The following is a 13,391-nucleotide window of genomic DNA, read 5'->3' as shown; positions in this document are numbered from 1 at the left end:
AACATACAGGACCTTCATCAGTTACTACAACCAAAGGTGAGACACCACAAACCCCCACCAAGAAGGGGAGGTAATAGGATTAACCGACTCAAGCGCAGGGAGGCTTTCTGGATTCATACCTTAGAAACACTATATCCGAAGGGCCTCAACAGGGATTACGACTTGGCAGCCTTTTTGTAATAATGTCCATACTTTTCATAATAATATATGTATTCTGATTATGTTACACTTAAGGCTCCGGATGCAGGATTGGATTCCAGTACCCCTATACCGTACGTTATACATCCAGGTACCACATCCCTAGTTGTTTTTCCAGGGACAAGCACAACATATGTTTCAGCTCAATACGTGCAGTATAACTATGGTCCCATTATGAATCTGTCTTTAACCTATTATCCATTGCAATTTTTTCCAAGTGTTGGTTTATCAAATTCTCTTAAATGGACCATCTCATAACACATGTGGGACAGATTTATTTTGTTTATACTAGTAGGAGATTTGAGGACATGGTGTATATTTTATTGCAAATGTACCATTTTCTGGTGTATCGAATTCTCTAAAGTGGACCTTCCATTAGAACCTGTGGGATAGATGGAGAATAAGATTTGAAGATATGTGGGATTTATATGTTCCTTCTTCTAACTTATGGTTCTCTTCATTCTAGAGTCGCCTCTACTGAAGCTTTCCGTGCACATCATTCTTGCTGTCACTCCACCGCATGAATATGGGTCCACTGGCACGATCAACCCACATCTACTGTGCCTCACGCACCCGCATTATCTTCATACCGTTCTTTTCTGTTTTCTCTGTTATTATGCACTTCTCCTTTATGAAATCCTCTCTCCATGTAAGTTACCCCGTTAGGGCGGAACTACTATCACCGCACTGAGGCAGCACACGGACGTCATTCCGTCCGGACCTGCTGCTTCCACCGGGAGGGCTACACTGGCGTGTTACACACAGCGCCTTGATTGACATGAACGGACGCTTCCCATAACGTCATTTCCGCCTACACAATCCAAACCCCTATTCGCCGAGAGGCAGTATTAGGAACGCCCTCTCTTGTTATAGCGCGCACGCCCACAGCACTTTACAGACGAGCGGGGGATTCCGCGTCTGATCTGGGCACACATCCACATAACAACGGACACCAGGTAATGTCTTCCAATGAGATGCACTTCACTGGCGGCGGCATGCCGCTGTAGATCCTACTAGTCTTAATGGCTCTTTTATCCTCTTCTTTAGAAGTTCTGGTTTCTTCCTAATACCCCATTACAGGTATGCCTCCCCTCTGACTTTCAGTCAGCACGCGTATATATAACACACTAATCTGTGGTCATCACCCCACCTTTTTCTGCTATAGACGCTGTGTACACCAGTGCCTAGAGACACGCTGGCAGCGTGCATCCACAACCCTTCTATTAGTACGGTACGGTTTTAAGCTGTCCTCTCTTGTCCCCATACACACTTTTCACCTGTATCGGCACCAGATATTATTGGTATCTCTCTTCAAGCAGGACGATAGGTCCAAAAGAGTCTCTATGGTCTAAATCATGACATACTGTTTTGCTCAGAGACATCATGTCTATTATCGAGTTATTGTATATACTTTATTTATTTTTTTCTTGTTCCTTTATGTATGGTTTATATTTCATGTATTTATTTGTGGTGTCTCACCTTTGGTTGTAGTAACTGATGAAGGTCCTGTATGTTTGGACCGAAACGTTTTGTGGAGTACTACATTAAAAAATCTCACTTGAGCATTTATAAGTTGAGTGCAAGGTCTTTTATTTCCCCAGGGATTACAGACACGAGCGAGTGCATTAGCACAGCTCCTGCCTGTAAATTGAGTTAACCCCTTCAGATGGATTACTTCGTGGGACGTGACGGTTCATCTGAGGGTATGTATCTTGTGCGTTTATTATTTTGCCAAGCGAGGGTGTTCCGGATGGATTGAGAGAGCAATAAAATACTAAAACAACCTGTGTGTTTATTTCATTAAAATAATTTTTAATAATGTGTGTGTGTGTGTTTTTTAACCCTTTCAGACAATTGGATTAATAATGGATAGGTGTCATCATTGACGCCTCTACATTATTAATCTCGCTTAATGTCACCTTACAATAGCAAGGTGGCATTAACCCTTCATTACCCCATATCCCACCGCTACAGGGAGTGGGAAGAGAGTGGCCAAGTGCCAGAATAGGCGCATCTTCCAGATCCCAATAACCGTCCCAATAACCGTGGACCCTCTCCTGGCTATTAATATCTGTCCTCAGTCATGGCTTTACCATTCTGGCGGAGAAAATTGCGCGGGAGCCCACGCCAATTTTTACCGCCATTTAACCCTTTATTTGCGCAGCTACAGCGCCCACATTTTGCACATACACACTACTAACATTAGTAGTGTGGAATATGCAAAAAAAAAGGGGATATGAGATGGTTTACTGTATGTAAACCATGTCTCACATCCTGTCGGGTTTGTGCAGGAGAAATGAAAAGCCGGCAATTGAATTACCGGCTTTTCAACATTATCGCGCTGAAGTAAATATATATATATATATATATATATATATGTATGTGTGTGTGTCTCAATGATATATATATATATCTCTCTCTCTCTCTATCTATCTATCTATCTATCTATCTATCTATCTATCTATCTATCTATCTATCTATCTATCTATATATATATACACTCACCGGCCACTTTATTAGGTACACCATGCTAGTAACGGGTTGGACCCCCTTTTGCCTTCAGAACTGCCTCAATTCTTCGTGGCATAGATTCAACAAGGTGCTGGAAGCATTCCTCAGAGATTTTGGTCCATATTGACATGATGGCATCACACAGTTGCCGCAGATTTGTCGGCTGCACATCCCAAAGATGCTCCATACAAGGCAGGATGGATCCATGCTTTCATGTTGTTTACGCCAAATTCTGACCCTACCATCCGAATGTCGCAGCAGAAATCGAGACTCATCAGACCAAGCAACGTTTTTCCAATCTTCTACTGTCCAATTTCGATGAGCTTGTACAAATTGTAGCCTCAGTTTCCTGTTCTTAGCTGAAAGGAGTGGTACCCGGTGTGGTCTTCTGCTGCTGTAGCCCATCTGTCTCAAAGTTCGACGCACTGTGCGTTCAGAGATGCTCTTAGGCCTACCTTGGTTGTAACGGGTGGCGATTTGAGTCACTGTTGCCTTTCTATCAGCTCGAACCAGTCTGCCCATTCTCCTCTGACCTCTGGCATCAACAAGGCATTTCCACCCACAGAACTGCCGCTCACTGGATTTTTTTTCTTTTTCGGACCATTCTCTGTAAACCCTAGAGATGGTTGTGTGTGAAAATCCCAGTAGATCAGCAGTTTCTGAAATACTCAGACCAGCCCTTCTGGCACCAACAACCATGCCACGTTCAAAGGCACTCAAATCACCTTTCTTCCCCATACTGATGCTCGGTTTGAACTGCAGGAGATTGTCTTGACCATGTCTACATGCCTAAATGCACTGAGTTGCCGCCATGTGAGTGGCTGATTAGAAATTAAGTGTTAACAAGAAGTTGGACAGGTGTACCTAATAAAGTGGCCGGTGAGTGTGTGTGTGTATATATGTATATATATATATATATATATATGTGTATATATATATATATATATATATATATATATATATATATATATATATATATATATATATATATATATATATATATATATATATATATATATATATATATATATATATATATATATATATATATATATATATATATATATATATGTTTTACCGAACATTTGAGCACATAAATCCATTAGATGTCGGTTTTGCAAGCCTGCGCGAAAATCTCGCAGTACGGATGCCATACGGATTACATACGGAGGATGCCATGCGCAAAATACGCTGACACACCCTGACTACGGATCAATATTTTGGGAACATTTCTCCGTATTACGGCCGTAAAAAACGGACCGTATTGTCTTACGCTGAGTGTGACGCCGGCCTAAGACATAAATTCCTGAAGCTAAAGCAGAACAAGCTGTTTAAGACTTGGGAGAAATGGACCGGGGATAAGGATATCGCAGAGACAATTTTACAGGGGTGGGAACAGGTAAGAAAATCCATTTTATGTGAAAGATGGAGGGAAACCTATTTCAAGCTCATGCATACAGCATTATATGGTTTCAATATCCCATCCTCTCCTAGATTCTCCGACAGGATTACAGTGTGCCCTAAGTGCGGAACGCCTTCAACGAATCTCTGGCACGGGGTGTGGGAACGCAGGGCAGTTAGAGAGTACTGGAAACAGGTACACAATCTCCCACAAACTATGCTATTCCACCAGTTAAGACCCCCAGAGACACAACCCACAGGAGTTAAAGCAAATATCCCTAAAAACATCCACACATTCTTAGTTGTAACCTTACGTGGTTTATTTGGCAAATGGCTTAAACCAAACGCCCCATCGATGATGATAATCGCCCAGATGAAACACTTACTGGGAACTGAATAGAGGAGGAAGAAAAATCTGCAGGGAAAGTATTTCCGCTGTGGAAAACGTTCATTGGTTCCCACTATAGCCCTCATGAAATATCGAGAATGATTAGTCCCTTCCGCCACACGGAATGGTACTGTCTGGAGGATCTGAGCGGGACGTTCGGGGTCTTGGGAACCATTCCAGATGTATAATGTTTATTAAAGATACAGCATATATTACCGTAGAACAACGCTCTTGACCATGCAAAGTACAGTAAAAGAGATTCTCTTCCTTCCCCTATTACCCTTCTTTGTAGTTTGTCTGCCATTTCTTTCTCTTACGGTTTCCCCAAAATTTGTGTTACAAGGCATTGACGGAGATCTAACTATGATCTGTATACTATTTTTAAAAAGTTATGTTGTCTGACAAGGAAGATTTGTATATGTACTTTTGGTAATTTACAGTGTCATTGCTGATGTTATATCCTATCCTACGTTACGTTATCCTATCCAATGTTATGTTAAAAAAAAAAAATCTAAAAAAAAGGATGTTTAAAAAAAAATAAAATAAAAGAACATTAATTTCACAGAGGATAACATTGCGAACAGGAGAACTCGAATTTTGCCCGATCTGCTCATCTCTACTTGTACTAGTTCTTTTCAGCAGCCACATAGGTAAAAGCAGCAATAGTTGGCTCCCTCCCTACTGAACCAGTATCCTCTGGGCATGCTCTAATCTGGGCAGAAGAGGAAGAGGGAGCTGCACAAATGTGATGTACTCTGGATAGAGGTGTTACCCTTCACTGTAACCTGGTCTGTGATGATAGTAACATAGCTGCAAAGTCTTCTCTACAGATCAGGAAATGTGAACCTAGTATAAGGCCCAGTGGGAACAATGCAAGATTTCTGTTATTTTGTAAATTAAAAAAAAAACAAAAACAAAATTTACCATAAAACCAGATTTAAACAATAAGCCATTTTCTGATGACCCCTTCTAGAAACCTGACACAGCTATATAATTATCATCCAGGCAGCTCCCATGTGGCACTGTGTCCCGCCCCAGCAGTTCTCACCTCGCCAGTCAAAAGATGAATGATCTTGTATGTAAGCGCTAAGATTTTGTCATCATTGTTCCTCTCGTGCATTAGTGAATGGGGCAAACGCACGGTTATGCGGTTCTGGGTCTTGCTCCATCCTTCAGAACTAGGTTTGCTGAGTGAGACGTCCTGGTCGGTTTTCTTCATGATTACACAGTCCTGTACATGAATACAAACAGCAAACATCATCCAGGGGCAGAAATCCTTGTGGGTTTTTTTCTCATTTTGCCAAGTTTAATAGGAAAAGCGACATCATGACATTCTGACCTCCTGTCCCTAAACACTGGGAACAGCATGGAAACTGATTTTCTAGTTAACACATTGGTTTCGCACCTTACAATATAGTGGTCCTCCAACGAGACCCTAAAGCTTACTCTGTCAGTTTTCCATCATGCCCCAATCTGCCTGTCCACTAAAAGAGCTTAAGGCTGTGTTCACGAGTTACAGAAAGTTTTCACTGTGGATTGGATTAAAAATTACCCAATTAATTGTATTGTACTGTAAATTACTTGATTGCATCTACAATATCCACTTATTTTATTTACTGATATAAACTTCTTCAGAAAAAAAAAAATATTTCTCAAAATGGCGCATGCCACTCCTGTGCAGTAGCATCTATCGGCAATCTGATGGATGCTACTGCGCAGGGGCCGCCATTTTGCTACAGGAAAAAATAAAATATGATAGCGCCATCTTGGTGTGGATCAATTTATTTTTCCTCTAGCAAAATGGCACCGGTGGTGGCGTCTGTGCAGTAGCATCTATCACGTTTCGAATTATGGTACTGCGCAGGTGCGGCCGTTGCCATTTTGAGAAATATATACAGTTGTGCTAAAAAATGTATATACCCAGGTAGAATTTTTGCTTTCTTGGCCTTTTTTTCAGAGAATATGAATGATATTCAAGACTATTGTCAAACTACTGTGTTTTTCTTTTTTAATCATAATGACAACCCAAAACATACAAATGACCCTGATCAAAAGTTTACATACCCTGATGATTTTGGCCTAAGAACATGCACAGAATTTGACACAAATGGGTTTGACTGGCTACTAAAGGTAACATCCTCACCTGTGACCTGCTTGCATGTAATCAGTGTGTGTATAAAAGCTGAGTTTCTGGGATCCAGACAGACTCTTGCATTTGTCATCTAGCCACTTACATTTCTGGATTGTGAGTCATGGGGAAAGCAAAAGAACGGTCAATGGATGTACAGGGAAAGGTAGTTGAACTGTACGCTTTGGCTGGTCTGAACAATGAAAGCAATTGTTACCATCTACCTTTTGCGTCTCCCCTTTTCCTATAGATTGTAAGCTTGCGAGCAGGGCCCTCATTCTTCTTGTCATCTGTTTTGATCTATGTGTTTATTCTTATGCTGTAATGTCTTTAGTCCCCTCTAAAATGTAATGTGCTGCAGAATATGATGGCGCTATACAAATACAATTAATATTATTATTATTATTATTATTATTATTATCTGTATAAAACAGGAAAGGTATACAAAAAGATATTCTAGAAATTGATAATGCCAGTCAGCAGCGTTCAAACTGTGATTAACAAATGGAAAATCAGGGGCTCTAAAAATAAAACCAAGGTCAGGTAGACCAACAAAAATTTAATCCACAACTGCCAGGAATATTGTTTGGGATGCAATGAAAAACTCACAAATAACATCAGCAGAAATACAGGGCTCTCTGAAAACTAGCAGTGTGGCTGTTTCAAGATGCACCAGAAAGAGGCACTTGAAGAAAAATGGGCTGCATGGTCGACTCACCAGAAGAAACTATTACTGCGCAAATGCCACAAAGTATCTCGCCTACAAAATGCAAAACAGCACAGAGACAAGCCTCAAAACTTCTGGAACAAGGTAATTTGGAGTGATGAGACCAAAATTTAACTTTTTGGCCACAACCATAAATGTTACATTTGGATAGAAGTCAACAAGGCCTATGATGAAAGGAACACCATTCCTACTGTAAAACATGGCGGTGGATCGCCAATGTTTTGGGGATTTGTGAGCTACAAACGCACAGGAAACTTGGTCAAAGTTGAAGGAAAGATGCATGCAGCACGTTATCAGCAAATATTGTAGGCAAATTTGCACTCATCAGCCTGGAAGCTGCGCATGGGACGTACTTGGACGTTCCAACATGACAATGATCCAAAACACAAGGCCAAGTCAACTTGTCATTGGCTACAGCAGAACAAAGTGAAGGTTCTGGAGTGGCCATCTCAGTCTCCTGACCTCAATATCATTGAGTCACTCTGGGAAGATCTCAAGTGCACAGTCCATGCTAGACAGACCAGACATTTACAGGAACTGGAAGCTTTTTGCCAAGAAGAGTGGTCAGCTTTATCATCTGAGAAAATAAAGAACCTCACCCACAACTATCACAAAAGACTTCAAGCTATCATTGATGTCAGAGGGGCCAATACACGGTATTAAGAAATGGGGTATGTGAACTTTTGATCAGGGTCATTTGGATGTTTTGGGTTGTCATTATGAATTAAAAAGAGAAAACACAGTAGTTTGACAATAAATGGCTTCACCCAACTGCTAGCCATGAGTGGAGAAAACGTTTTGGTGTTATCATTCATATTCTCTGAAAAAAGGCCAAGAAAGCAAAAAATCTGTCGAGGTATGTAAACTTTTGAGCAAAACTGTATATATTTAAGAAATTTATATTACTACATAAAATAAATAAATGGATTATGTAGATGCAATTATGCTACAGTGCAGGCGCCTGCTGAATGTGAATGTTTTTATTTTTCATACCATATTATATTCATTATGTAAAATATGGGGCAGGACACTAAGGGATTAGTGACCTGTCAGAAGCCATACCAATGAATACCTAATCAGAGCACCAAAGGAAGACCCCCACAGCCGCCCCGATGCACGAGCATATCATTAACTGAAAATAAAGATTAAACAACAACCACAAGACAGATTTCATCACCCAGGTATCATTGTAATCAGTATAACGGCACCAACCTGACACTGTCTGTAGGTCACTGTGAATAATCCTGCTGACAAGTTCCCTTTAAACTGTATATTCGGTAAACCTGCGTACGTGTACATGAAGTGTAGGTGCATTAATATACTCACCGGTTATCAGTGTCCACAACAACTGCTGTCCACTTCAGAGTAATGTGACTGACAGTGTGAGGTTCCATGGACTTACATTTTAATAGTGTTTTTCAGCTCACACAAGCCCCAGCAAGTCAGATTAGTAGTCACATTTCCCAGAAGATGGTGCGGGGCTGCACATCCAGGGGCCTTTTGGAGCAGGTGTACTTATACCAACAGAATGTGACACTTTGTACACAGGTGGGCCTTATATCACTAAGTATGTGACTTTTACAATGTATTGTTGTGACCAGACATTCAGGGCCGGCGTTAGGGGCAGGCAGACTAGACAGCTGCCTAGGGCCCCCACTGCCCTAGGGGCCTCCAGCCAGGGGCTGTTATACCGCCGATGCCACTTCTCTAGGGCCGAGAGGTGGACCCTGCAGGCGGGCCCAGTATCATGTAGCATCGGGCCCCTCTCACTCCCTCCTGTAATCATGCCAACATCAGCTGGGGAGAGAATGGCACGGAGTGCAGAGGTTCAAAAGGGGGGCGTGTCATGCAGGGAGAGACGCTGGCCAATGAAGGCTTTCCTCACCAGACTGAGGAGAGCGTTCATTGGCTGGTGTCTCTGTTCTCCAGCATGGCGTGTCCCACTGGTGACTACTCACCTACAGTCAGGGGCCTCGCCGCACAGCAGTCAGGAACAGCAGGACTTACAGTGTGTCTTCTGCTCCCTCCACTGTTCTGTTCACAGAGAAGAGATGGGGGAGGAGCTCACTGTACGGGACAACAGGGCAGCATTAAGGGGCTGATATCAGTGCTGTCTGCTCTGTGCCCCATCCCCCACAGTGGGTTCTGCAGCCCTCTCCAACTGAACTGACCTCCAGGGCTCATCTGATCACCCGATATACGAGATTAGTATGTGTGTGTGTCTGTGTATGTGCGTGAGTGTGTGTGTGTGTGTATGTGCTTGTTTATGTATGTATGTGCATCTGTGTATGTACAGTATGTGTGTATCTATGTGTATGCGTGTGTGTGTGTGTGTGTGTGTGTGTGTGTGTGTGTGTGTGTGTGTGTGTGTGTATGCATGTACAGTATACACTCCCTGCCAAAAGTTATGTCGCTTATCCATGTTATGTAAATAAGAGCTTATAATTCATCCCTTGGTTGTATAAATTATTCTTTTGAAAGATGAAACCCTCCAAAATGTGGTTTAGGATAAGAAAATAAATTGGCATCAATACAGAAATATTGATTAGTTAATGGACACAGAATAGTCAGATTTTGGCAAAACAAAAGTTTTGTCTCCTGGTCATATAATGCACCCAGTCCTAATTTACATCCTCACCTATGCTCAGTAAATAATTGGTTAATTAGTGTGTGTGTATAAAAAGAAACCCAGCACCCCAGACCTTCACTTGAACTGCAACTTGAGCTCTGACAACATGCCAAAAATCCACCCTGCTACCAAAGCCTGGATTATAAAGAGGCTGAAGACCAGATCCACTGCAGAGGTGACTGGCACCTCTAATAATAATAATAATAATCTTTATTTATATAGATTATTATTATTATTATTATTATTATTATTATTAGAGGTGCCAGTCACCTCTGCAGTGGATCTGGTCTTCAGCCTCTTTATAATCCAGGCTTTGGTAGCAGGGTGGATTTTTGGCATGTTGTCAGAGCCTCTAATGTGTCTCAGCGTCAAGTACAAAGAATTAAAAAAAGATTTGAAGAGACTGGAGATGTGTTTGACAAGCCCAGGTCCGGCAGACCCTACAAGACAACTGCTCAGGAGGAACGTTTGTTGGTTAGAAAATCCAAAGCAAGCCCCTCTTCCACTGCATCAGAGCTCCAACAGGCCTGGTCACCTCAAGTCCCTGTGTCAACTAGAACAGTTTGTAGGATTCTGTCTCGAAATGGCCTTCATAGTCGAATCAGTGCCCAGAAGAAAGCAGTAAACAAAAGGTAAATAAAAAACCGTGTGGCGTTTGCAAAGTCCCACAGCCTGCTAAACAGATGGACGCTGGAAAAGTGGCAGAAGGTGGATTTCGCTGATGAATGTTCAGTAGAATTACACCACAGCCACCGCAAATACTGCAGGAGACTTACTGGAGCCCGTATGGATCCAAAATACACCCAGAAAACAGTTAAATTTGGTGGTGGAAAGATCATGGTCTGGGGTTACATTCAGTATGGGGGTGTGGAAAACAATATCATTAGCCTAAAATATCAAGAAGTATTAGCTACCATTTATATTCCAAATCATAAAAGGGGTCAAATTCAAATACATCCATCTCTACAACAAAGTTCCTTCAGGCAAAAAAGATCAAGGTGCTCAAGGACTGGCCAGCCCAGTCACCAGACATGAACATCATTGAGCATGTTTAGGGTAGGATGAAAGAGGAAGCTTGGAAGACAAAACCAAAGAGTCTAGATGAACTCTGGGAGGCATGTAAGATTGCATTCTTTGCTATTCCTGATGACTTCATTAATAAATTGTATGAATCATTGTTGAACCGCTTGGATGCAGTCCTTCAAGCTCATGGAAGTCACACAAAATTTTAAATATGACTCTAATAGCACCGCAACTTCGTTCACCAATGTTATGCAACATATATTTGTCTTTAAGTTAATTATTTGTTTGAATATCACATTACTTTCTGTGGGCGACAAAACTTTTGTCTTGCCAAAATCTGACCATTCTGTGTCCATTAATTGATCAATATTTCTGCATTGATGCCAATTTATTTTCTTAACCTAAACCACATTTCGGAGGGTGTCAGCTTTCAAAAGAATAATTTATACAACCAATGGATGAATTTAATGTCAGGTTATAAGCTTTTATGTACATAACATGGATAAGCGACATAACTTATGTCAGGGAGTGTATGTGTATGTCTGTGTGTATAGTATATGTGTGTATCTGTATGTGCGATACAATTGTATGTATATATGTACGTTTATGTGCATGTATGTACAGTATATGTGTATGTATATGTATGTACGGTATGTGTGTATATGTACTATATATGAGTGTATGTATAGTACACGTGTATGTATCACAGTATATGTATGTGTATCTGTGTGTATGTACGGTATATTAATGTACGGTATGTGCATATGTACGGTATATGCGTGTGTGTATGTATAGTACGTGTATGTATGACGGTATATGTATGTGTATCTGTGTGTATGTACGGTATATGTGTGTTTGGATATACGGTATATGTACGTGTATCTGTGTGTATGTACGGTATATGTATGTACGGTATTCCTGTGTGGCTTATTAAAAAAAAACATAATCAGCTTCCTCGCATCATGTTATCATACACTTTATGCAGTTAATAGCACTATGTCTGTACTGCTACATACTTAGGCTGTTAACTGGTTCATGCAGCTTTACATGAACACCCGAGCCTTACACTATGGCTGGTCCAAATAACTAAAGCAATTGTTACCATCCACCTCTCGTGTCTCCCCTTTTCCTCATAGTTTGTAAGCTTGCGAGCAGGGCCCTCATTCCTCCTGGTATCTGTTTTGAACTGTGATTTCTGTTATGCTGTAATGTCTATTGTCTGTACAAGTCCCCTCTATAAGTTGTAAAGCGCTGCGGAATATGTTGGCGCTATATAAATACAAATTATTATTGTGTGTGTATGTACTATATATGCGTGTATAGTACGTATGTACGTACATAGTATGTATAGTACGTGTATGTATCACGTTATATGTATGTGTATCTGTGTGTATGTACGGTATATGTATGTATGGTATGTGTGTATGTACGGTATATGCATGTGTGTATGTATAGTACGTGTATGTATGACGGTATATGTATGTGTATCTGTGTGTATGTATGGTATATGTGTGTTTGCATATACGGTATATGAATTTATATCTGTGTATGTACGGTGTAACGGATATATATATTTATTACAAACACAAACAGTATATATAGAGATAGATAGAGATATATATATATCCATCTCAGTGAAAAAACATAAATATTTTTTTGAGGTGTGGGGGCCCAAATAGAACTTTTGCTATGGGGGCCCTGTATTTGCTATGTACGCCCCTGCTTGCAGGGCAGTAATAGAGAGGACAATCTGACATGTTTCTCGGAGCCCAAGGCTCCAGGGTGCCATTGCCAGATTGACATCATCATTAGCAGTGTACCGGGCAGGAAGGGGGGCCCAGACAAATTTCTTGAACAGGGGCCTCAAGCTATTAGTGTCCGCCCCTGCCCTCAGCCAGTGGCGTGTCGCTAATAGCAGCACACCATGCAGCTGCTATGGGGCCTGTGAGTCAGGGGGGCTCGCCCGGTGCCAGTGAAGGAGCAGTGGGTGACAGGAGACAGGAGTCGGCTGCTGAGGCTAAAGCCTGTGCCCGCTGCTAAAGAGAAATTCATAGTCACTCCTCCCCACGCCCATAGTCACTCCCACCACTATGCACTGAAGCCGATGCTGAGAGATGGGAGGGACTATAGGTGTGGAGAGCCGTGAATATTCATTTCACTTTAATAGGGGTCACAGTAGCCGCTGCTGCAGGCTTCCTGCTGCTAGGCGATCACATGTGCCCGCTACTAAAGGGAATGAATATTGATATGCTGCTAAGATGATACTGTATGGGGACAGATTGATCTACTAGTGACCATTCTGTCCCCATCATTATTCCTCAGCCGGTGTAAAGAGGCCGGGAAACAAGCGACGAATGACTTCAATATCACACTCGTTTAGTGGCCT

The 13,391-nt window shown here is 41.6% G+C and overlaps 1 protein-coding gene across 5 annotated transcripts in view; it reads right to left on the bottom strand.

Annotated features, from left to right (window-relative positions):
* LOC143764854 (uncharacterized) overlaps positions 1-13,391 on the bottom strand; it is a 112,728-nt gene that overhangs the window by 21,432 nt on the left and 77,905 nt on the right. For all 5 annotated transcript variants that reach the window (XM_077250886.1, XM_077250884.1, XM_077250887.1 and 2 more), the window contains one exon: positions 5,547-5,729. In XM_077250886.1, the coding sequence (XP_077107001.1) occupies positions 5,547-5,729 (183 nt within the window). The remainder of the gene's footprint in view (positions 1-5,546; positions 5,730-13,391) is intronic.

This window comes from Ranitomeya variabilis, chromosome 4, assembly GCF_051348905.1.
Source record: "Ranitomeya variabilis isolate aRanVar5 chromosome 4, aRanVar5.hap1, whole genome shotgun sequence".
Lineage (NCBI taxonomy): Eukaryota > Metazoa > Chordata > Amphibia > Anura > Dendrobatidae > Ranitomeya > Ranitomeya variabilis.
Note: the sequence above shows the minus strand (reverse complement) of the source record. Positions and strands in the feature narration are given on the sequence as shown.